Source organism: Pyxicephalus adspersus, chromosome 8, assembly GCF_032062135.1.
Source record: "Pyxicephalus adspersus chromosome 8, UCB_Pads_2.0, whole genome shotgun sequence".
NCBI lineage: Eukaryota > Metazoa > Chordata > Amphibia > Anura > Pyxicephalidae > Pyxicephalus > Pyxicephalus adspersus.
Genome location: NC_092865.1, coordinates 8,094,155 through 8,118,772, shown reverse-complemented (window position 1 = coordinate 8,118,772; position 24,618 = coordinate 8,094,155). Strand labels below are relative to the sequence as shown.

The 24,618-nt window shown below is 41.1% G+C and overlaps 1 protein-coding gene across 14 annotated transcripts in view; it reads right to left on the bottom strand.

Annotated features, from left to right (window-relative positions):
- The window catches only part of SGIP1 (SH3GL interacting endocytic adaptor 1), a 106,955-nt gene that overhangs the window by 15,448 nt on the left and 66,889 nt on the right, over positions 1 to 24,618 (bottom strand). For 3 of the 14 annotated variants that reach the window (XM_072419417.1, XM_072419418.1, XM_072419424.1), the window contains 5 exons: positions 23,561 to 24,058; positions 19,957 to 20,081; positions 18,008 to 18,134; positions 11,736 to 11,792; positions 9,237 to 9,296 (listed from right to left, as the gene is read on the bottom strand). In XM_072419417.1, the coding sequence (XP_072275518.1) occupies positions 9,237 to 9,296; positions 11,736 to 11,792; positions 18,008 to 18,134; positions 19,957 to 20,081; positions 23,561 to 24,058 (867 nt within the window). Of the gene's footprint in view, positions 1 to 3,980; positions 5,097 to 9,236; positions 9,297 to 11,735; positions 11,793 to 18,007; positions 18,135 to 19,956; positions 20,082 to 23,560; positions 24,059 to 24,618 lie in introns of those variants that run through there. The other 11 variants (XM_072419419.1, XM_072419420.1, XM_072419429.1 and 8 more) reach the window with 6 other exon arrangements.

Genomic DNA, 24,618 nt, shown 5'->3' with positions numbered 1-24,618 from the left:
CATTAGCATGGTGGTCAGTGGGAAGAACTCCTGTTACATTGCTGGCCAATGGGAAGAATCTCACCCTTACAGATAGCCAAAAAGATCATTGGGGTCACTTAAACTGAGAGTCACAAACTGCTCATTGAACCTCAACCTCTGGAGGAACCCTGGGGTTCCACTGAACGCTGGTTGAGAAACACTTATCTAGACATAGCATTCTGGTGATCCTGTAATAGGGGCACTGGGAAGACTTCACAGAGATTTCTATTACCAGACTATTAAATATGACTTTGTGATGGTCTGCTCTGAGTCAGTGCTATAATAAGCTGATATGCTGCATCAGTGAACATCATGTACAGAATTTTCTAATTCAACTTACAATGATCATGTCACAGGGACGGAGATAAATGTGAAGGACCTTAGCGAGCAATGGTCCAAGTATTTCTAATATTCTATTTTTAGCATTGACGGAACTAAGGAAATGAGGTTGAAGATGGGTTTTAAAGTATTGGGTCATGTAAAGCAATACAGTTTTCACTTTTTTTATTCCACTAAACTACACACTGGCTTGCATAGCATGGAGTCTAAACACATGTTTGCATGTTGGAGTTTTGGGAAACCTTCGAAGTTTACAAGACAATAAGACAATAATTTGCATCCTTAAAGGCAGTGCCCACTGATGGAATGCAGATAGGTGAGCATGCGCGAGATCAGCACTGAAGACTGGACATGGCACAGGAGGAGCAGCACAAAGCCTCGTTCTGCAATCCCATTCAATCTTTACTGCTTTGGGGGAGATCCTGAAAATTTTTACCGTATATAAAGTTTATCTAGCCTTTTATATAAAATAAAAATTTGGGTGATAGATGCTGCTTTAAGAAGGATAGGCACAGTACAATAATCATTCTTGGTATGAATGATGCGGGCGTGTGTACAGCCCGCGTCATTCATCGTCCGTGGATCAGTCCTAGCGGGTCCACGGACGATAAATGACAAGCGATCCCAATGCAAGGGAAGCGGAAGAGCGCACAGCAGGGTGCCACTCCGTTGCTCTCCCCCTCTCCTCTCCATAGAGCAGAACGGTGCTGTATGTACAGCACCTCCATAACCCTTCAGTACAATTTTTCTGTGATTCTGAGGCCAAGTCATAGACAATAAAGTGTTCACATATTCATAACAGGCAATCTGCTTTAAAAGTCCCCACTGGCCTCAAATACTGCTGGTACTGTTGAGCAATTAATCCTCAGAGTTTTGCAGATTATACATTTTAGTTTTACCTTGTTTCCCAACAGCTTGCATCACCTGCTCTTTGTTTGTAAACAGATGGAACCAAGCAGATGGCAGCTATTAATGCTTATGCAAAATATAAGAATGAATTGCATCAGCAAACTTGCAGCTAAATAGGCGAGTTAGGTCTTGTGCTTGACCTTCAAGCTTTCTTAATGTTTGTTAAGCATTTGTAAATATTCAGATATCTGTAGCCTGGTCAAAGGTTTAATTTATAACGCTTTCAGAACAAGGCTGATGGTTATTATGGCATGCTACAATTCAAATAAAATGTTGATCCTTACCAGTATAGATCACGTAGCTATACTGGACAACTGTGCCATCACTTGACATACCTTTTAATGAACACAGATACAAATTATTTATTCATTCTTTTTCCTATTGATTACTTTTTGTCAGACATATTCAGTTGTCAAAAATGCTAATAACCTACAGTTAGTACAACTGGGTTTACCTGTTCTGGTAAAGTGTGAGCAGGCAATGGTTAAAGTGTACACAAAGCTTTAACATTTTAGTTTTGGGTCTTCTAGAAATCACCCTCTCTAATTGTCTTGGTTACCATTGTATTCTGGACAGAACGTGAAAGGAAATACAAAAATATGGGTTGTGAGTGGATAGATAAAAAGCCATGGAATATAGTGGCCCAATACAGAAAAATGCCAAATACCTGGTGATCCTTTCAATTATCAAAAAAAAAAAAAAAAAAAGCGGGATTGACCCTCCTTAAATTAGGTAAAATACCAAAGCAGGGATTATAATGGCACTTGTGGTCTGCAGAAGTACATAACCTTTATTTCAGTTTTCCAACAAATAAACAAATGCTGATTCAAATATTTTACATTTTGTAAAATCAGCATGTAAGGAAACTGTCTTCAGAGTCCAAACTTTAAACAGCTAATATACTGAATTCCAACATGTTACGCAGGTAGGTAGGCTGACAGACTACTTATGAGACCTTTATGCTCAAGTGGAACTAAAGTGAAAATAAAAAATACTTACCTTAAGTCCCGCAAATCCCTTGATGGCGCTGTATCTTCTCCAGTACTAGTGAAGAGGGAAAAAAGAGCCACTGTTGTCACTGTTAATGCATGAGATCGGCATCTCTTTCCCCTTAGTTGAAAAAATGTCCTTTCTGCTAATGCCTGAGATCAGGGATGTGCAAAAAGAGCAGCCAGGAGCCTCCCGGGATGCGCAACGTAGGTATCCTGGGCGGCTTTGCACTCCCATTCAGTCTTTATTTTTGTGGCAGCACCCTTTCTTTTTATAAATAGGGATGTGGCACTTCAATTACGGTAAATCAGTTACATCTTTACTTTACATATAAGGGTTGTCTTTAGGGTTACTATTACGACAAATGTAAAAACCACAGACTCAGAGTCCTTTTATGTCCTTACTTAATGTAAGAAGGGTTAATCCTGATTTTTTTTTTCTGTTTTGATATACTATCTTCAGTGATAAGGCAAAACCTCTGTAAATAAGATGTGGGAACCCATAAAAACCTAAATATTCTGTTCTGCTGCTCATCTCTGGCAGCAACAATCATAGAGAAAGTATATAAAACAATATTTAGCAGGAAGGTTATGCAGAGTGTGGAGGGTATAAGGCTGGCAAGAACGTGGATAAAAAAAAAAGAAAATGGGGAGCATGACAGCAGGCATTATGTGAAGAGGAGCATAAGATGACTGGAAGAACGTGCAATAGACAAACAAAGGTATGACCCAGCACCCAATGTTTGAGAGGTGCAGCAGAGACAGAGCCAAGACAGTGCATGCAATGAACAGACACAAAGTGTAGCACAAAGTGGAAATGGTGTAGGAAGTGAGGGAGGATAGGGCAGAATTTTTCTAGTATATACATTTTCTTTACTGTAGTGATTGGGTTTAATTGACTAATATTTAATTAGACCTAATTTTATCATTTCAATAACTTTATGCAATGTCACAATATTTCCAGAGTTGCATAGATTTTTTTTGCCAAATTCTTGTATTGTTGAGGGGATAGTTTGACTGCTGTGTAAAGTCTCCTGCACCACATCCTAAACATTCTCAATGGGGTTTAGGTTTGGACTCTGTGGTGGCCAACCCATGTGTGCAAAGAATGTCTCATGCTCCCTAAGCCACTTCCATTCTGAGCCCAAAAAATCCTGGCATTGTTATCTTGGACTATGGAAAAACCTGACCATTCAGTATACAGGGAGTCAGCTGAGTTAATTTTTTGGTAAATAATATTTCTAAGGCTCGGTACACACGTGCAATGGTTCTTGGATGATACTGGACAAGAATCTGGCGTGTGTACAGCACTTAACGTCCATTGTCTGAACGACTGTCCTGGCTAATCCAGAGCATATGAACGATCGTAATGGAAGTGAAGGGGGAGAGAAGGCAGCAGGGTGCTGCTTCTTCGTTCTCCCCCTCCCCTCGCTATAGAGCAGAACAGTGCTGTATGTAAAGCACTCATTCAGGCATTGCGCAGTCGTTAGTCTTTAGAAAGGATCGTGAAAGATCCTTTCCAATGACAATTATTGCATGAGTGTTCAAAGCCTAATCTAGACCTGACCAACTGAAATAACTCCAGATACTAACACTCCCCTCACAGGCACCTCAGATCCTAACACTGTTCCAACAGATCATAACATTACCCTCACAGATCAGAACACTGCCCCCACAGGCATCCCAGATCATAACACTACCCCCACAGATCATAACAGCACCCCAGATCCTAACACTGCCCCCACAGGCGCCCCAGATCCTAACACTGCCCCCACAGGCACCCCAGATCCTAACATTGCCCCCACAGGGGCCCCAGATCATAACACTGCTCCCACAGCTGCCCCAGATCATAACACTGCTCCCACAGCTGCCCCAGATCATAACACTGCCCTCACTTCCACCCCAGATCATAAACTACTCCCACAGCCACCCCACAGGTGCCCCAATTCACAATAATGACCTCACAGGTGCCCCAGATCTTATCACTGCCCCCATAGCTGCCCCTGATCATAACACTGCCCCCATAGCCAACCCAGATCAAAACACTGCCCCCACAGCCAACCCAGATCAAAACACTGCCCCCACAGCCACCCCAGATCATAACACTGCCTCCACATGCACCCCAGATCATAACACTGCTCCCATGAACACCCCACAGGCTTGGATACTTTCGTAGCAAGGCAGTATATGTATAAATCAGAAAGTTTGTCAGAAAATCCTACATTTGAACCTGTGGTGGCTAACAGCACTGGTATACTGCATGCAGTCTCCCTGATGTGAATAAGTATTTGTCTTCTGTAATTGAGAGTATGAGTACTAGATCAAGATATTGCTAAAGAAATATGGGAAGGAAATGCAATATGGGGTGCGTGAACAAGAGGAAGAATGGAAAGTTTACTGTGCAAAGCAAGTCACCGGTATGGCTGACATGAAACTGGAGGTGCATTTTTGCAAAGAGGAGCTGAGAGTAAAACACATAAGAAAAGTGGGCAGAAGGATATAACTCTTCCATGCTTTTAGGTTTTTAAATAATACAGAAAGTATAGCTCTGTGTACTAAAGGGGTCACCTCACTGCTGTCATGGATTTAGGGAAGGGCTGTGTGTACTAGACAGTGGGATTTACAACAAAGACCAATGGGAGGGTTGGGGTGATTTCTTACTAAACTAGAGGGAGAATTCCGCCGTGTGAAACAAATTAGCACTTCATTTAATATTATGTAAGGTATATAACATATAATACAGTGAAGAAAAAGATCTGCAAAGAAAAATGGTTGTGATTTTTTTCTCATGACCGTGTTACGCTGCCATTTCCGATCAGCAGAGTCCGACAATTGAAACTGAAAAAAAAAAAAATTACAGCGCATTCAACCTCTCACTGTGAACCCTATTGAATTACAATTCTTGACACAGCGGTTAGAACTTGTGTTAATAACATGGAACGGGATTCTTCCTGGGGTTTTCTCAGCTTGTGTACTCCGGGGCTGACACATCAGTAATTTTGTCTACAAGATTTCATGCTTTGGTAAAATGTCAGCTGTTTTCTGTAAATGTGTTATTTTCTTATTTCTAGAGAGTGTCTGGCTGTGCTATCAATATATAATGCAAAGTTTGTTTTATTTTCTCTCTAATAAATGGCAGTTTAAGAGCTATAGCGTGGATGATTATATTGTTAAAATGTAGCCCCCATAGATTGCATGAACATAGAACAAAATCAGTCATCACATTTCTAAAATGTTAACCTGAATGTTGGTGTGAAGTATATTGATATTTAAATCTGAGGGTAGGTATAGCCAGTCATGTGCTATTAGGATTGTAAGATCTTTACTTATGGTGCCCTGTTACTGGGGATGTGCTAGCAGATTAAAATAGAAAGAACCCAATCACTAAGATCTCAATCTTTAACAGTAATATTATTACACAGACGCAGCGATGTATAAAGTCCATAGTCTTTATATAAAGCCCCTACCATAGTCATATGTCATTAAAACAGTCTAAGGTCAATTTTGGGGGGAAGCCAAATAACCTAACAGCATGTTATTGGATGTGGGAGAAAACAAGTGAATCGAAGAGAGCGCAGCAGGGTTCAGATCGCTCATTCTCCCCCCTGCATAGAGAAGGATGGCGCTGTATGTACAGTGCTCGTTCATTCATCTTTCTTTTGTTGTTGGAAAGGATAGTGAAAGATCCTACAAAAATCTAATGTGTGTACATAGCTTAAGGCACTGGGACAAATGAAAAGCAAGTCCTTAAAGAAGACTTATAAAAAAAAATATTACTGGTTTGTTCTAACACTGTTATAGTTTTTGCCTAAAACAGTTATTGTAGGTGCGCACTCTTCCTAAAAAAATAAAACAGTTGATACAAAGACATGGAATAATAAAACTTTGAAATAGCCATGTGTCAAAAAGTATAAGAAACTTTTATCAACTTAAATTTACTTTTAAATGAAATTTAATGGCTGCTTTGTATTAGGTCTGTGGTTCAGCATCTATTCAAAAAGGTGGGATGGTACTAAAGATGACCAGTAAGACATATGGACCGACTGGAAGCTTCACTTTTATTTAGGCAAAAAGCGTAACTCAAGAAAAAACAAAAAAATCACTTAGCTAATCCCAAAGATCCGTCGATCCATTAGGTTTCGTCAAACAGGTCCCACGTCATCCTGGTATCCATCTTTGGGGAATCTTTTCGCTCTTTTTTTTTGTTGTTTTACACTACACACTGCGCAGGCACAAGATCAGGTGACGTAGATAGAGGAAAAAGTGCCGATCTCACTGTGCATGCATGAGATCGGCATTTTTTCCCACCCATTAAAGAAAAGGCTCTGAGATCGGGGTTGCGCAGATGAAGCAGCCAGAGCCTGGCAGCATGCATAACATAAGTGTCTAGGGAGGCCTTGCTCAACCATTCCCGCCCTAGTTCTCCTCTTAAAGACCCCCAGTCTTAATGCAAGGAGGCGCAAACATCAAAATGCCTTGATGAGTGGAGGTCAGTCTGGAAAAGTGGGGATTCCTAGAAGGCTGCATTTGCATGCAAACTGCCCTACATAATGTCCATATACGATGCTGAGCCTCAATGATTCAAGAACTGAAATCCAATGAATGATAGGGATGAGCTAGAGACAGTTTAGCTAGGAAGGAAGCTAATGCTCGATGTCTTCCAACTAGGAAATGGGGTGGCCTTTATATGATTTGGAAGAAAGGAACCTGCACAACTATGTAGGACTGTAGATAAGGTTAGAAAGGATTACAAAAGTTCTGCCACTGATTAAAATAAAGACAACGAACTAAAAAGCAACCCTGTTTCAATTTTAAGATTTGATTAGAAGACAATAAAATGAATAACACTGACAAGCAGCTACCCTGCACCAATTCCTCCGATCTTCCCTTTATTCAAGAGCTAGGGTTACCACTAGAATCTTCACAATTCTTCATGGGTGAGATGTTCATGACCCCCAACATGGGCTATGGTTTTATGCACTTCTTAATTTTTTTGTCATACAGATGGAAACAGGGCATACAGAAGGTAAGCACACATCAGAAATTGAGTTGGATGTGAGGAGACTGGCAATGGCCATAGCTTTTGAATAAAGCCAGGGACAGACATTGGGAGGTACTGCTGACCAAAGGTCCTGGACCCGCCTCAGTAAACGGCGTCTCTAAATCAGCTCTGCACAGGGGCCCACTGTTGGCTTCACCCACCACAGGGCAATCAACAACAGGCAGAGGTTGGACTAAGTTGTAAACCTTCAAGTCCAAGTTGAGTCTCAAGTCATTGACACCAAGTCAAGTCTCAAGTCACCAAGACTTCTTCCAAGTGGAGTCACTTCATTTATCCCCATTTGTCCCCATATAGAACCAGAGCTCTGATCCTGGTTTTGAGCATAGGATCGCATTCAAAGTCCACAGTTTTCTCCTCTGACAGCTGAAGGGGGAAGGGAGGAGGGCTTCTGTTACACTGCCCTGGTAAAAATATATTATGCGTCTATGCCAGCCCCTAAAATTGTACAATAAGAAATAAAGTAAGAAAAAGAAAAAAAGCAGGGTTTTTTATGGCAAACAAAGGCTTTTTATCTCAGTGTTTATATATGTAATACACAGTAACAAAGCCGATATAAACATGTTTTTTGTCCTAGATTAGGGGTGTCAAACTGTGGCCCGTAGGCCAAATATGGCCCGCAAATATGGCCTTTTTTTGGCCCCCAAAGGAATCCCAATTATGAATTGCAGCTGGCCCGCCCCAGCATTGAAATAGCCCTGCTACTACAATTCCTGCTATCACTCGTGTCTATTGACCAGTGGCCTCTCTACCTATGCGTGGCCCCGCATTGGACTGTTTTATAGAGGTAAGGAATTGTAGTAGCAGTGCTATTTCAGTGAAGTGGGAGTTCTTGCTACTCATACCATTAAGCCCCGCATTGGACTGTTTTCTTGACACAGGGAATTGTAGTAGGGGTGCTGTTTCAGTTTTAAGTTTGGCCCGCAACTTTGTCTAAGTTTTTATTTTGGCACAATGTGTATTTGAGTTTGATACCCCTGTCCTTGACCCTCAAGGCTGTCAAACTGCATGCCCCCCTGCATCCACGCTGTCCCTACCTTCCAATATTTTTTTTTTTATCAACACTGTCAATCCTTTGCCTTCACCATTACAATTAAGTACCTTCTGGTTACTTAATTTGTCTTTCAACCTTTGGTTACTGTGACTACATTCATTGACCTTGACAACTTATTATACCAACCTTGTGAAATGTGTAACCACCTTTTGCTGTTTTTTCTTACCCACTGAGGAAGCCTAATTGGCGAAATGCTTTGGGCCTTGAGATCATTTCATTATCTGAATACTGCACTCTAAATACTGTATGTCTGTATGTAATACTGTATCTTTATTAGGAGACCTCTATTCAGTACCAAGCCTTTTGGACCTCATGAAGCAATGAGGGTCTAAGACAAAAAACAAGATGTTTATATCGGTTTTGTTACTGTTTACTACATATATAAATCGCCAAGATATCAAGCTCTACTTTTTTTTCCCTTTCTTACTTTATTTGTTATATGTCCACCACTGATTGGAGCAAAGATCACAAAGGCTGTCAGATGGAAGGAAGGAGAGTGAGTCCCATACCCAGAAGTACTTGACCTTTCTTTTTCACTACCAGTAGCTACGTGGAGAAGTTGAAAACCAATGTCAAAAGTAATCAGAAGCTGCAGGTGCATTGGTTCTCTTTAAATATTTTACCTGTACATCTTAGACATGTTAATATTTACACAGATGAATGAGTAATGCAGAGAAGGGAAGATGCAGCAATGTGACCTTCAACCTTAAAATAGCAGAAAGTGCCCATGTGCTGTGACCGCAAAGCAAGCCTAACCCCCTTCAATAGTCGAGGGTTCATTAGAAAGCATCTAGACTATGCAGGCAGATCTGCAGGCAGGAGGGAAAGATGGGGAAAGTTCTTTGGTATGCTAAGCACTACTTACCTTCAAAAGTCAAATAAAACTTTCCTCTGTCAAACCAAATGAGGGAAGGCTGTTCATTCTCTGTGTGGAAAGGGTTGGGGTCGGGATAGGGGGAGGTTATGAGAGAGGAGAGAGAAGGACATACAGTCAGAGCAGGACAACACTACAGTAATGGGTTAGGGAATGGTACTGTAGGTCACGTTTTTTTCTACATGGAGGGAACACCTCATATTCTGCACTTTCTGAGGATGGTGACAAAAGTACAACAATCTGACGGGAGGCAACATTAAAAGGTTATATCCACCTAAAATGGATAAGAATGGATGAAGTCTTGCTAGGTCACCCTTTTTCTGCTTTGCCCATGAACCCAGTGGTGGGATATGTCCAGTGGAATCTTTTACTTTCTGTATAAGTTCTGCTGTTTAATTCTCCATGGTGAGTAACCATTTAGAGCTCCATTAGGGAATGCGGACTATAAACAGCCAGCAAATGACTAAACTTACTCGGGTCAACTGAAAACCTGATCTGGTTGCACTTTGTCTTTTGTCAAGAAATCCCACCACCTTTGATTTTTACCTGCTGATCCTACCTGTGTTACACATCCTTTCCTGGGGGACGAGGGGTCAAACCAGTGCTGTATCTATGTGGGAGCAGCATTGTCACCATCGAACATGAAGTGCATTAGGATTACAATGCCCTACCCCTTACCATCTGCATAACCTGGGGTAACAAAGACAGACAGGCTATCACTAGTCAAAAATCTATGGCTTTAAAGTTCAAAAAGTTTTTAGTACATTGCCCTTTACAACAATGTCACCCATGTTTGTACAGGCTTTAATTCACATACTGACCTTTGTTCAGTTCTTTAGAAAGAAAAGGAAAACTGTCATGCAATGTGCAGCAGGTTCATATCTGAGTTTTGTTAGATTTGTGATGAGATGAGTAAAAGCTCTGCACATGAAACATGCCCCTGGACGTCTTGCGCAAAGGATTCTGGGATAGGGTTGCCACTTTTTGTAGGATTCAAGCAGTGTACAGTGAACAGTATGCATCAGAGAATGTTCTTTGTGACTTTCTTTGGTGATAAATGGTCTTTTTGTTAAGCCTTTCACATGCAGGAACACACTGTGACAATGTTTAATACTCATTTACTTTGTGTACACTAGGAAAAAATTACTAAAGAAGTTTAAATAATAATTGTTAAAAGGAATTGCTATGGCATTCAGTCTTTTTTTTTTTGCATTTCTCAGTTTGACATTCTCACGGTGACATAAAGTAAGGCTTTTCACACTGGGCATGAGGTTACAGTTTATTTACTGCTTTCTAATGCCAGGGAATTGCTGCCTCTAGGAAGACGCTACATGTAAAGTCTACCAGAGGCAGTCACATTTTGGGAAGTAGTGAGCGGTACTGGTACTAGTACTGCTACCTGCTGCTGAATGTCAAATGTGCAGATGGCTTGGTTTTTAGGAACCAGCACTGTGGTGCAAGTAACTGAGCACATAAAGAATGAATGGGGCAGCAGTGAGCAGTACCACTCACTGCCACCAGCAAATGTGCAGACACTGGTTGTTTAAGAACCAGCGCTGTGATCCAAGTGACCAAGCTCTCCAATGTACTACTAAAACAGCTTCAAAAATATAGAATTCAGAAATTGGTGCCCCTGGGAAGACGTCCAGGTAGAGTCTATAAGTGGCAGCCCCGTAGAGAATGAATGGGGTACCAGTACCACTCACTGCCACCGGTTGTCAAATGTGAAGATACTGGTTTCTTTAGGAGTTCTAGTTCTTTAAGAACCAGCGCTGACTGAGCGCTATCAATTTACTGCTAAAACCTTTGGAGAAGGTCCATACTTAATTAATCCTCAAGCAGGTCTGCACCTACCCTAAGGGTAGAAATAAACTGGGACGCTATGTAAAAAATGTAAAATACATGTGTGTCAATACAAACTTTAAAGGAAAGTGATGAAGACTGATGTAAAACTGCTATGAGAATTGCATGAGTTGTGCCATTTCACTGTCTGCTTCAAGTCAGTGTTTATATAGAGACTGAAGAACAAAAATGACATCCCTGAAACCCGAATCTTCAATTAACTGGTCAGTAACAGTTGTTAATATTTCTTTCCTCACAGTGTTCCTGTTAATAAAGACTATAATTTTAGTACTTAGAAAAGTAAAATTGCTCATTTTATGTGGCAACCCTATGCCGGATTAATTTCAGACCATTCCTAGGTTGCATCGTCACTGAAGGTTGGCAGCCTAAAGCAGCACTTAGGATATCAGGGCCCATGTGGGTAAACAAGCAATGGGATTAATGTGGTATTGGAAAAAAAAAGTCTGCATTCATTCTCTACCCTTCACTGGTAAAAGCTGGAAACTGATTGGTTGCTGTGGGCAATACAGACACAGATTCAGTCTGCATTACATGAGAGAGCTGCAGGCTCAGCATTGGATTTTCCACAAACACTAAAGATACTACCACCTCTAGAACCTATACACTATTCTCATCGGAGTACAGTACCTGTCGGTGTATCACGTCTTTCAAACTGGGGCCGTTTGTCAGCAAAAGCATCACCTTCTGATGTCAAAGTTGAAAGAAGGAGGGATACATGAAAAGAGCAAACAAAGCCAAGCCATGCAATAAAGTGACAATGCAATATAAACAGCCACCTTCACAAAGTGGTCTACAAAGCAGAGGTGCAAGGTTGAGTTCTGAATAAATGGAGATTATTCAGTGAAAAAATGTAAGACAGTTTTACCGATAACACAGTAGGTAAATAAAAGCTGATAAGAGATTGCTTGGTGTGTTTTGTCAGACCAAAATAAGACTGGAATTGCTGCCCATAAATAAAATCAGTTCCCATGCTTAAAACCCAACTCCACTTTCTCTAGTTAAAAAAAAAAATGGCCCAAGCCGTACGCATTTATTCCTAGCTGCGAATTGTCTTCTGGGTTAAATGACATTACGTGATACTTTCTGTGAGCCCAGGGGGTGTGTGATTGAGATTACCTGGGCCTAAAACAGAATATTACAACAAATAGCATTTGCATCCAGAGGCGGACATAGGGAGGTGCAAAATGTGCCGCTGGACGCAGCCCCCGGACCTTCCTCAGTCAACAGAGTCACCAAGTCAGTTCTGCACAGGGGACTACTGTTGGCTATGTCTGTCACTGCATGCATTGCTGCATAAAATGTTCTCTGCCATATAAAGAGCGATGCCCAATGAAGGATGACGACTCACGTGACTGCGCTGAATTCCACTTCCTAAAACAGCGGTCGCCAACTGGGGGTCTGCAGCTCTGGTCGGTGCACCCCCGAGCAGGGTCAGGTGAAGGACCCCGCTGGGGGGACGCACCGGCCAGAGCCGCGGACCACGTCCCCCGAACAGTTCCCAGGCTCAGGGGACCCCCTCTCCCATTGAGTGACACCAAGCTCCCCGCGCATGCGCCGTAAGGAGTTGGTAATTTTAGTTGTCCGCGGGACCGAAAAGGTTGGCGACCACTGTCCTAAAACAATACAAATTCAGGAATTTGGGAGACTACATGGAAGAGATTAAAGTAGGGGAAGTGGGTGGTGGTACAGGGAGCTCTGTTAAATATGGAGTTGAGCTTTAACCCAAAGAATGAAAGATGGAACCTGATTAGTCATAAAAAACATGCTTGCCCTTTTTGCCTGCATTTAATCTACTTTTTTTTTTGTTTTTATAATCAGACTGTTTAAAAATATCATAATAAACCTCCTTGGGTAGGTATGTGTATAGATCATTAATATATGCCAAGCATAAAGCTAGAGGAAAATGCATTGCAATTATATAAAAACACGCTCCAGTTGCATACCAAAGTCATTGCTGAACCCCTGTGCTCCTATGTATATGTTATGCAGTGTTCAACCCACAAAATGTTTTAAGTCAGGTGGGAAGAAATTGTAGGTGGATGGCAGCCCCTGTATTATGTCCTAATTCTTCAGTAACCACTGATAAATAGCCAGGTGATTACAGAAAAGTGCCGGGTGGTGCACTATGATTGTGTACAATGCACTATGGAGCTTTCATATTACAATGTTCAGACAACAGCAAGGGAACTTCCTAGATTGTTGTGCATTCTCAGTCTCTGAACTCTACAAGGACAAAGAGTGTAATAGCAGTGATCAAGAAAGATCAATGACACCACACACCACATGACCAGTATCTCTGCTGGAAATGGAGTGTGTGCATCTGTAGCTAATACGAAAATTGTGAATATACCACCCTAATGGGGTTCTTTATATTAGTTAAAGAGACCCTGTCACCAGACTTTTTTGCAATTATTTTCTGATATGGACAGTATTCTCCCCAGAATTTTTTTAAAGCCACATGGAAAAAAAAACGGTAGGGAGGTAGTGGTGGCTAAACTTTTATTTTTATATTTTTCTGTAAAAGCCTCCCTTTAGCTATTCCCTTTCCTAGAAGCTAGATAAAGGGTTGCAGGAAGGTGAGGGACAGATGTTTTAGGCCAACAGTTGGGCATTAGAAGTCTCGGACATAAGAAGAGAGAACTGTGATGTGCAAGGAGGATGGGGGCTGTGCTAGGGAACTGATTGTCAAATTTTTTAGCAATTTCAAAAGACGCAGGGTAAGTTAATTTATGGAAAGGAAAACACAGCCAGCATTTAGAATACTTTATTATTCTGTGCTTTAACTTGCAACGAGTTGGTGACAGGGTCCCTTTACCCGTCTTGTGGGGTGAGGACTATTATATATTGTGTGATACTTTCCTCACCTCTTGGATTGTAAGCTCTTCGGGGCAAGGTCCTCTCCTACTGTGTCACTGTCTCTATCTGTCTGTCAATTGCAACCCCTATTTAATGTTCAGGGCTGCATAATATATTGGCATAATAATTTAATTATTAGGCTGTTTAGTGACATGACATGGATCACTAAATGACATTGTAGGGTACAGACACCAGATTTTTACCAGAGACGATTGTGATCTTGTATCTCCAGCAACAAAAATCTGTACAGGGCCAAAGCCAGGCCAATTCAATTCTACCGCCTTGTGACGGCTTCACCTGAACTTTTGACAAAACCTGGGGCAGGTTATTGGCCAAAATGTATCCCTCAAATACCTTGAAAAAAGGGTTGCCATCTTAGCTGAAGGGAATGACAAATATTTTTAGTATGTGGACTAAATTATTTGTTATTAATTATAATTATATAATTAAATTAATATATCTGTTAATTAGTTTCTGTGTATTTAGTTTTTCTTTTTCTACAATTTTAACATTCTCTGAATGCAAATATGTGTCAAGCCAACGGTTTTCACAAAACACAACAATGCATGCTGGTTGGTTAGGGAGCTGTGCCAACAGGCTTGAGGTTAGTGTCCATGGGGTTAGTGAAATGATTTTGAAATAAGTGAAAAACTATTGGCAGATGTATTTGACCTTCAATTGACCTTCCTCTGACCCGCACTTGACTTATGTCAAGTGAAATTAGCATCCATACGATTTGTATGGTAATGAAAAGCAAACAAAAGCCTGTCCACACAGCCCCTTACAAAGTCCTAGTAAGCAATGCAGAATATTCTGGGTTTATGCACAGTTCACTTTAAGAAACATACACTGCCCAGCATGCAAAAGAATAAATCACAAAATAAAAACACAACACTGCTACAGGGTCATTACAAAGCGTAAGTAAAAGCATAAACAAAAGCCGCAGACTAGCAAGGTAATAATGTCAGCTGTCAGATCTGCAGGTGCTGCTGGAAGTATTACCAATGCAAGGTTTTTCACAATGAATCAGCAACATGCAAAGTTAAGCAACACAGGGCAACCAATCAGAAATCTTTTTTTCTTTACTCAGGAAACGTCATTATAACACCTTACTATACCTGGTTAAATAAAGCTGCATTTTTATGTTTAACCCAAAGGAAAACTGTACAGAGAGAGAGAGACTGCCACTTCTAACCCCTCCATCACATTCCTTGCTGATCTATCATGGTTAACCTTTGGCTTAAAAGAGGACCTGTAAAGTAGAAGAGTTGCCTAAAACAGAACAACATAGCACATAGGACTGTTTACCAGTGCTATCTATAGGCTTTCTGCCGCTAGTTTTTGGTCCCCATCATTGATTAACCATGCATTGTTCTGCACTGAACTTTATGTGAAGGTGGCTATCTTAATAAATAATAGTTTTGCTTTCTGATAAATCAAAGCTGCTACCTTTTAAATGGTGGGGAAATGATAAGAAGCAGGAGAGGAGGAGGAAGCACGGATCCACAGAATGGATGGAGCAGAAGCGGGTAGATCCTTGTATTGCAGCTCCTCATGCACAGATTACTCTCCAGCAAGCAGAAAAGTTAGCAGCTCATGTAGTGACACTACTAAATCTCAGTGAAAGTACCAAAAGACTTCCACTCAGATACAGCAGTGCAATAGGCTATGTACACACGTAAGACTTTTGTTGTTGGAAAGGATCTTTTACGATTACGATCTTTCCAACGAGAAAAGACTTAATGATGCATGAACGAGCGCTGTACAAACACGGCTCTGCTCTATGGAGAAGGGAGAATGAGCAAGTGGCACCCTGCTGCACGCTCTCCCCTTCACTTGTATTGCAGTCATTCCTTGTATGTCGAACAAGCGCTGTGCACACATCAGATTCTTGTCTGATACTAGCCATTAAGCAATTATCGGACAAAAATGATCTGACGTGTGTATGTAGCCTTAGATTATCCCACACTGCTGATATACAGGCATGAAGTTACAGAACAAGAAATGCCTAGGCAGGGGAAGTGCACTGCTTTGTTAGGAGTAATACAGGACAATAGTAGATTTTGCAGTGTACTCCACGGGCTTAATAAACATTTTAGATATTCTCTATAAAGATAAAAAATGTTAACATTTTCAGTTCAGGTCCACTTTAGTTCTCCTAGAGTCCTTGAACCTGGAACAAGCATCTAGAACAGTGTTTCATGACCATTTTAACATGGAGAAATCCTTGAAAAAACTTCAGGTCTTTAGGAAACCCCGGCTATAATTGCTATATCCACAGCTCAGATTATATTGGCTTAGTGGTCAGTGGGAAAAATGCCTCTTATGTTTCTAGCCAGTGGGAAAAATGTCAACCTTACAGCCAAAAAAATTATTGGTGTCAGTGGTAACTGACCTGAGACACACAAACTGCTCATTGCTCAATGAACCCCCAGCAACCTCTGGAGGAACCCTGATTGAGAAACACAGATCTATAATATATCCTTACTATTCTTCATGCTTGTTCCAGCAACTCAAATGCCAGAGAGTTAAGCTGCGTACATACTTCCAATTCTTGTCGTTGGAAAGGATCTTTCACGATCCTTTCCAACGACAAGGGAGTGCACGATACATGAACGGTGCTGTACATACAGCACCGTTCATGCTCTATGGAGAGGGGAGGGGGAGAGCGACGGAGCGGCACCCTGCTGTGCGCTCTCCCCCTTCCCTTCCATTAGGATCGGCTGTCGTCCATCGTCCGTGGATCCGGCAGGTCGGTTGTCTGGACGATGGACGACACCGACTGTACACACGGCAGATTTTCGCCCGATAATTGGCCGATGCCGATTATCAGGCGATAAAAATCTGACGTGTGTACGTAGCTTTACTATGATAGCCAGGCAAACTGTGATTTCATTCACCAGGAAAAGTATTTTATTCAGTGTTAAGCAAGTGATCAAAAGGGGTCTCTTAGGTTTTTTTCGTTGTCTGTGCTAAAAGGATTCCACCACTCCTTTTGTGCTAATCACCACTGTCCATTAGATTTTGTAGTGGAGGAATAGGAGAGAAATCCTGTAAAGGGGACATGTGTTCTAATGTCAACTAGGAGGAGATTTCTCTCACTTTAGAAAAATACCATCAATACCCTGTTTTGTCTATGGGACAGGGCATGAAGGGAAATCTCTCCAATATGAACAAACATGGCGAAGAACAAACCTTTCCTATGCTATTTTCAAAATACAATAAATTTTTGGTTTTAAATTTTACTTGGGATCTATTTATAAAACGGAATCTGACATTCCCTAAAACATTCCCTGGTGGGAATCAGATACTGCCATTAAACACATAGACCTGGAGGATTGCCACAAGGGAATGTTTCATTCCCTGTTTAATAAATAGAGCCCTTTGTGTCTTTTTAACAAAAACAAAATCAACCTTCTGTGCCAATATAGATTCAGGAGATACATACAGTAATACACTTCTCTTGCTAATAAACCATTTACCAAGTTCATCAGAAAGGACATGATTAGTAAATACCTTAGGGTACCCAACAGCATGAAAACATATGAGTGAAATTAGAAGTTTGTTCTGCTATTGGAAGAAATGGCAGGTAAACAGGTTGGAAAACGCAAATCCAATAATAATCTGGCACTGTAAGGCATCTTATAGCACACAGTACCCACACTTCCCCTCCTTACAATAAAGATACACTTTCAGGATTAAATGGTGGTTGTTTTCCTATAAATCCCTCTTCCCAAATTTGTTGTACTTTTTGAACTATTGAAAAAAAAAAAAAAAAAAAAAAGATTAAATGGTCCCAGGGTTTGGAAGTGACTACAGTGATAAACTTCAGAGGTCTAAAGGTTTTCAGGTCGTTTTTTTTTCTTCTCTCCCTCTGAGCTACTAGGTTATAGGTATGTGTGACTGCACTAATAACGTAAGAATAGACATATTATATGTTGTCAAAATGAGACTAGCAGAATACAAAGTTAGTTGAACGTGAACGGGACGCCACATGAAAACAGAAAACAATGCGTAAAAAGAATATAAAAGTCACTAATTACCAACTGTCGGTGTGGTGGCTGCACTTAGAGATGTGGCTGAGGAAATTGATGATGTGCTCTCAGCTCGGGCTAGAGGGGCAATGGGAGGTGGACTGGAGGAGTGGACAGGGGGACTGAATGGCCGTGACTGAGAAAAATAGAAGAACAAAAAAAAAAAAAAAAAAAAGACAGATGGTTAGAAACCCAGACTGGTCATTATCGATTCTACATTTACCCTGCAAAAAAAATAAAAGATTAATTAAAAATGTAATTATAAGTTTGAAGAAGTAAATGGCTCTTTTACTGCCTAAGGCTTTAAAAACCATTCCAATGTTCAGAGGCTGAATCCCAATCTGTGCCTCTATAAACTGACATCTACAACATTACACTGCAATCATAATCCTCTACAATCTATTATAAATGCTGCAGCCAAATGTATCCATCCTTACCACCTCTCCTCTTCTGCTGCCTCCCCTTGTAGTTTTCTTCATTAACTTCTATTTCACCTTAGAATCAAATTCAAGCTCCTGTGCTTTGACTTCAAATCCCTCCACAGTTCTTGTCCCACCTTTCTGAACTCATAGAAAAATAGCCCCCTAGCCGCTCTCTTCTCCCCTCCAATGACCTACTAATGACTTCCTCACTCAAAACCTCATTACATGCACGCCTCCAAGACTTTTCTAGAGCTGACCCGACTCTCTGGAATGGACTTCCTCGTCCTTTTCAGCTTGCTACTAACTTTCTGCTCATTTAAAAGAGCACTCAAAACCCATCTTTTCAAACTCACCCACCTGTCTTCTTCTGTCTCCTAAAACCCCACTACTTACCCACCATTCCATATCTCCCTCCTAATATGTATTATTACCCCCACCTCCTAGATTGTAAGCTCTTCGGGGCAGGGTCCTCTTTTCTTCCTGTGTCACTATCTGTATCTGTCTGTCATTTGCAACCCTTTTTTTAATGTGCAGTGCTGCGTAATATGTTGTCGCTATATAAATACTGTTTAATAATAATAATTACAGGGCACAATGCTAGCGATCAGCAGGAGATACAGAGAGTTTATGATGATTATTCAGGGAATATTTTGTCTGCATTATATGGGCAATAGGAGTAGTAGGCAAACTCTTTGCAAAGCCTTACCCACTTTATAGTCTCCTCCCCGGTGCTCTTTGCTCTGTTACAACTGCTACCAAAAATCCCAATGACAGCTGGGGTCTGAGCAGTCGCTCACATATCATATGTGGGTTTTTATATGTCATATAAAAGGTCACATGCTCCGCCATACCTAGGAGCTCTGTGTATTTTGCAATGGTGGCCATCGAAGAAGCAGTTTTGAAGAACTAGAGAACTGGGTGTAAATTTGTTAGGGAAGGTATAAGGAGCTGGGAGGAATGACTATAAAAAGACACAGTTGTTTTGCTCTGAATGATCAAGGTGACAGTGCTTCTTTAACCCTAATCTTGTAGGTCTTGCTCACCCTATTCGGCTTGCTCCCATTTACTGCTCATTTGAAGGAGCACTCAAAACCCATCTTTTTAAACTTGCCTACCCTTCCTCTTCTGTCTCCTAAACCCTCACTACTTCCCACCATTACATATCCCCCTCCTATTGTGTGATACTTCTCCCACTTCTAAGATTGTAAGCTCTTTGGGGCAGGGTCCTCACCTCCTCCAGTGTCACTGTCTGTATCTGTCTGTCATTTACAAAGCCTATTTAATGTACAGTGCTGTGTAATATCTTACCAGGCACCATATAAATCCTGTTTAATAATAACAATAATAATATTAGATAAAACATTAGCATACTTCATAGACAAACTCAGCATGTAGCTAATGTGGACAGACGTCTGCATACAAATGTACAAAAGTGACACTCAAGTCTAGACTGCTTTGAATACAAGGTTAAAAAGTTGGAATCCTGAAAAACAAACACCAGATACCACTATGACCAAATGTACGAGCAGAACGCACCACATCTGTAACTGTAGGTTTTCCAGGAGGAAGTTTAGGCCGAGATGGTGGGCGAGGAGGTGGTGGTGGAGGAGTTGTACTGCAGATAGCGAGAGGAGTTGCAGGACGGGCAGGAGATGATGTACCTGTAAAAAAAGGACAAATTATTAAAAATGAACGAAAAGCTACATGTGGTAAACGTGTTCTGTACCAGACAATATATTGCAGCTTAAAACTAAAGTCAAGCCTTCCCTTCAGTCTTGTACAGTTGTAAAGATTCTTGGTCTGTCCTGAAATTATTCAGATTTTATAAGAACACTGGGATCTTCTCATGGAAGATAAACCCAGGATAACCCCTGCTGTCAGTATGTCTCAGGTTTGTAGCAAACCATGATCCTGACCTTAAACACTGAAAGATGAGTCTATGTTTTATATTTATGGTAAATATAAAAACAGTATTTTTTCCCATTCACTGAGGGATTCAACAGTCTTGACCCTTCCTAATGCTAAAAAGCGGTCTAAGGCTGTATTCACACATTCGATTTTTGTCATTGAAAAGGATCTTTCACGATCATTTCCAACGACAAAAGACTAAGACGCATGAACGAGCGATGCCAATACAGTGCCGATCTGCTCTATGGAGAGAGGAGGGGGGAGAACGAGTGAGCTGCACCCCGCTGCTCTCTCTCTCCCCTTCACTTGCACGGACGGACGGGCACTGTACACATCAGATTCTCGCTCAATATCAGCCCTGAGGCGAGAATTGGACGAGAATCATCTCATGTGTGTACGTAGCCTAATTTAGGGGTGGGCTCCACAACAAGCAAGCAGCATCATACTGTGTCTGAGGCTCAAAAGGTCCTTATTGCTAAAGCTGGCAATGGATGCAGCAGAAACATTCACCCGTCAGAACTATAACTATAGAGAAATAAAAGGGGAAAATTAACAAAGGGGATTCTAAATATCCTCTGACAATATTATCAATTGTTTTGCCAACCCCAAGAGGTTATCGAGTGATGATAAAGAAAAAGATGGGTTTTTTTTGGTGGCAGTATAAAGAGTATATTAGGGGAGATAATTCTAATTCATACAAGACACATATTGTTGTGTGGCATGCATATATACAAAGTAATATAGGTCATTCCCAAAAACTTCATAGTGGGAAATATGACCCCTTGGCTAGACAGGGTATCCCTAATTATAAAAATCGCCAATATAATGGTAACGTCTTGTATCCCGGCACATGTTGCCCGCCAGCTTCTTCAGGGGATTCTCAAGGAGCGTTTTAAAGGTTGTGGTAGGCTGAAAAGCATTCTAACAGGGATTTTAAAGTAGTGAATATATAAATAAATTCACCAAGTGGTCTCTGAGGAGTGTAAAGAGTAACAACTTATGCAGAGTTTGGCAGATGGAGGTGCTGCAGAGTATAAAGGGCTGGGAATAGGAGATTCACGCGCTTATACAGCTAAGTAAATGGCGTCTCAGGAAGCAGCGAAATTTAACTGGAACTTGACCCTTACGACTATAAGGATGAACCATTGTCTGTTTGACAAGCTTACAATTGGTGGAACAATGAGCTGGGGCAACCTTTTTAAGCCTATACAGAAAGACAAGGAGGAAATTATTTTCCAGAAAGAAATAGTGGCTTAGAAACAGATTTGAAAAGTCTAAACCACACCACAACAAAGTAGGAAAATATCCTTTCAGTGAAAAAGAGCCAGATAAAGGGCCAGAAGGACAATGTTTTGGTTAAGGTGGAAGGTGTAGACAATTGGAAGAAAGAAGCTCCAGGCTGCAATACCACTTTGTTCTTCTATATAACCGAACAGGGTTCTTTACAGAAATAATGCCACCAGCTCGGACAATTGTCTAACACAGAATATGCCACAAGAAATACAACCTTGTAGGCCAGAGTAGAAAGGGAATGGCTTCAAATAGGGATTTCAAAGTGGATTGGACTGGGAGGATGAAATGGGAGACCCCTTGCACAGAAAGTGGGAAGCCAAAAATCCTAAAACAAAATGTATAGGGCAGAGCTATGATCCTTAATGGTACTAAGAACAAAGTGTTGGTGCTGACACAGCTGCAAATAAGAGACAACTGATTCCAAAGAAAAAAAAAGCACAGTGAGAGCCCTCAGACTCACAACATACAAATTCACAACATCCAAAGTTAGCTCTGTCAAAAAATCTTTGGTAAATCTATGCCAGAAGTGGGCCTCCTGGGCTTGAGCATCGTAGGAAAAACATATTAAGAGATGGTCTTCTCTATTGGAATCTGGGCTTCAATATATAAGCTAGTGACTGAAAAGCAAGATGGCAAATCAGTCCTTAGAATAGCAGAAAGGAGTGAAAGTCCTACCAGATATTGGTAGAACTTACGACTACATATAAATAAATCTGGAAAAAATACCAAAAAGACCAGGAGGTGTTAACAGATCTAATAGAGTTACTACTACGTCCCCTGATTCCTAGCCTGAACAGCCCACTCACTAATTACTTTTTAACTCTTACTATGTAACTTATTACTAGGCAGATATCCATTCTACTTATGGTGAAGCAGAGGACCAAGTGTCCATATTTCCTATTTTGGAAGTTTGGGTATTTCCTATTCTATTCTAGCACTGCAGATATGGATGTTGACTGACCATAAAGAATGTGCCAGCCATGAAGTTGTCCCAGTGCGACATAGAAATCATTGAAATAGTGGAAGTTTAATAGCAAAGTTAAATGGCTGCTTCCCTATTTCAGTGTTAAAAGGATCATGGAAAGTTGTAGGCAAATCTGGATGTTTACTGTAAAATCCATGCACAAGCTTACTCCCCTTTTTTATTCCTTAATGCAGCTTTAAACGATCTTGCCAGAGGAACCCTTGAAATAAATGTTGGATTTTAGGAAACCACTAATAAAATGAATTCATTGAGGGTGGATAGGAAAAATGCCCCTATTATGGTAATAATCTGGAAAGAATGCCCTTTACTGTGTTAGTCAAAATGCCAGCCTTCTGGACAACTCAAAAGATCACTGGTGCCATCCTACTGGGTCTGCCCAATGGTGCCGAACCTGGGACTCTGTAGCCACTATCAAGTGGGAGGTCAATCAGCCAGAGCTCAAGGAATCCTTAACCAATAAAGGAACCCTAAGAGCCATGGAAATCTAGTTGAGAATGGCTGCTTTAATTTGTCAGAGAACTTGCTGTTAAATGAAAAGTCAAAACACAGAGGACGCTGCTTGGCTTTTACAGGAAAAGTTGTAATTTTACAGGAAAAGTTGTAAAGATTGTAAACCTTATGTATTTTCTCATCAGGTGTTAAAAAAGTTTAGCTCAAACTGTTTTGAAGAGAAAAAAATACTTTCTACATTCTGCAGGACTAAAACCCATTCCTCATGGTCAATGTGCAATATGAAGAGAGGTCTTGGTATTTGTACAACATGAAATATAAAACAAAAAAAAGACTAATGTGATTCAAATCAGACTGGACCTAACCTGACATGACAACTCACCTTTTGCACATAATATGATAGGATTGTAAGGTAGACAAAAAAAATCCAAATTATCATTTCCCTCCCTTTGCTTCCTCTTTCAGCATTCAGCATTTCAGACATGAAAGTTGGTAAAAACCTACCACTTGCGCTTCCTGTGCCACTACTTGAACTAGGCCCAGGAGACGACACTACAGTCCTGTAAGTGGGTGGCGGAGGTGGAGGTGGTGTAGCTCTTTGTCCCAGCCCAAAATCTTTAGGAGACGCTGTGGTTTCTAATACTTCATCTTTAACGAATGACTGTTCTGCTATTTTCTTGTGGACTTCTTCCAAATTGAGCGGGGAAGGTATATTTCGACATATCTCTGCAGGAGGTGGCGGCGGAGGTGGAGAAGAAGGTTCACACGGGCTTTCCGGTTCTTCAGCTACAGGGGACTCGACCATTCTACAAGCAGGGGGGATGGGGGAGATCGATTCTGGAGAAGTGTCAGTAAACCTGACCCATTTATCTTCAGAGGAGAGGGCCACAGACCTGGGTGATAATACAGGGCCGAAAATACTGTCCAAATCATTGAGCGATGAAAGTTGTTCATCTTCTGCATCGGTTTCTCTCAGTTCAACTGTTGAAACTGTAACTTCATCTGTAAATGAAAAAGAGAAAAAAAAAATTTTTCATTATCAAAAAACGTTAAATCAGTAATAAGGTTCATCTTTCCATACAGCAGGGTTTCTCCCACACTGCAAGGGTTGAAGCATATCCAATGCTTAAATGAGTAGGTCATTATTACAGAAAGGGACAGGCGATGTCTCTTCTGTAATAATGTGTTCTACCTGCCTGATTGCTCCAGGTTTATGGCAACAAAGCTGAACTGCGCACATGCAGAGTCAGCTTTGGCTGCTTGGAAAACCCAGCAATCCCAGCTTCTTCATGTGTGCCAGAGATTAACAGACTCCTGTGTACCTGTGTAGGAATTATGTCATCCTGGAACGGATGGCCGGAGATCATCTCCAGGAAGAATAGAAGGAAGATGGCGGCACCCTCCGATGGGACATGGATAGGCAAGTTGAATCGCTTCAATTGTGCTTAACATGCTTCCTGTTTTTTGTCTAGGACAGAGGTAAAGAAGACTTTTACTTACCTGATACCTCAGTCCATCATTAGTCTGTGCTCTCTTTTTCTACCTGACACTCTGGGTTATGC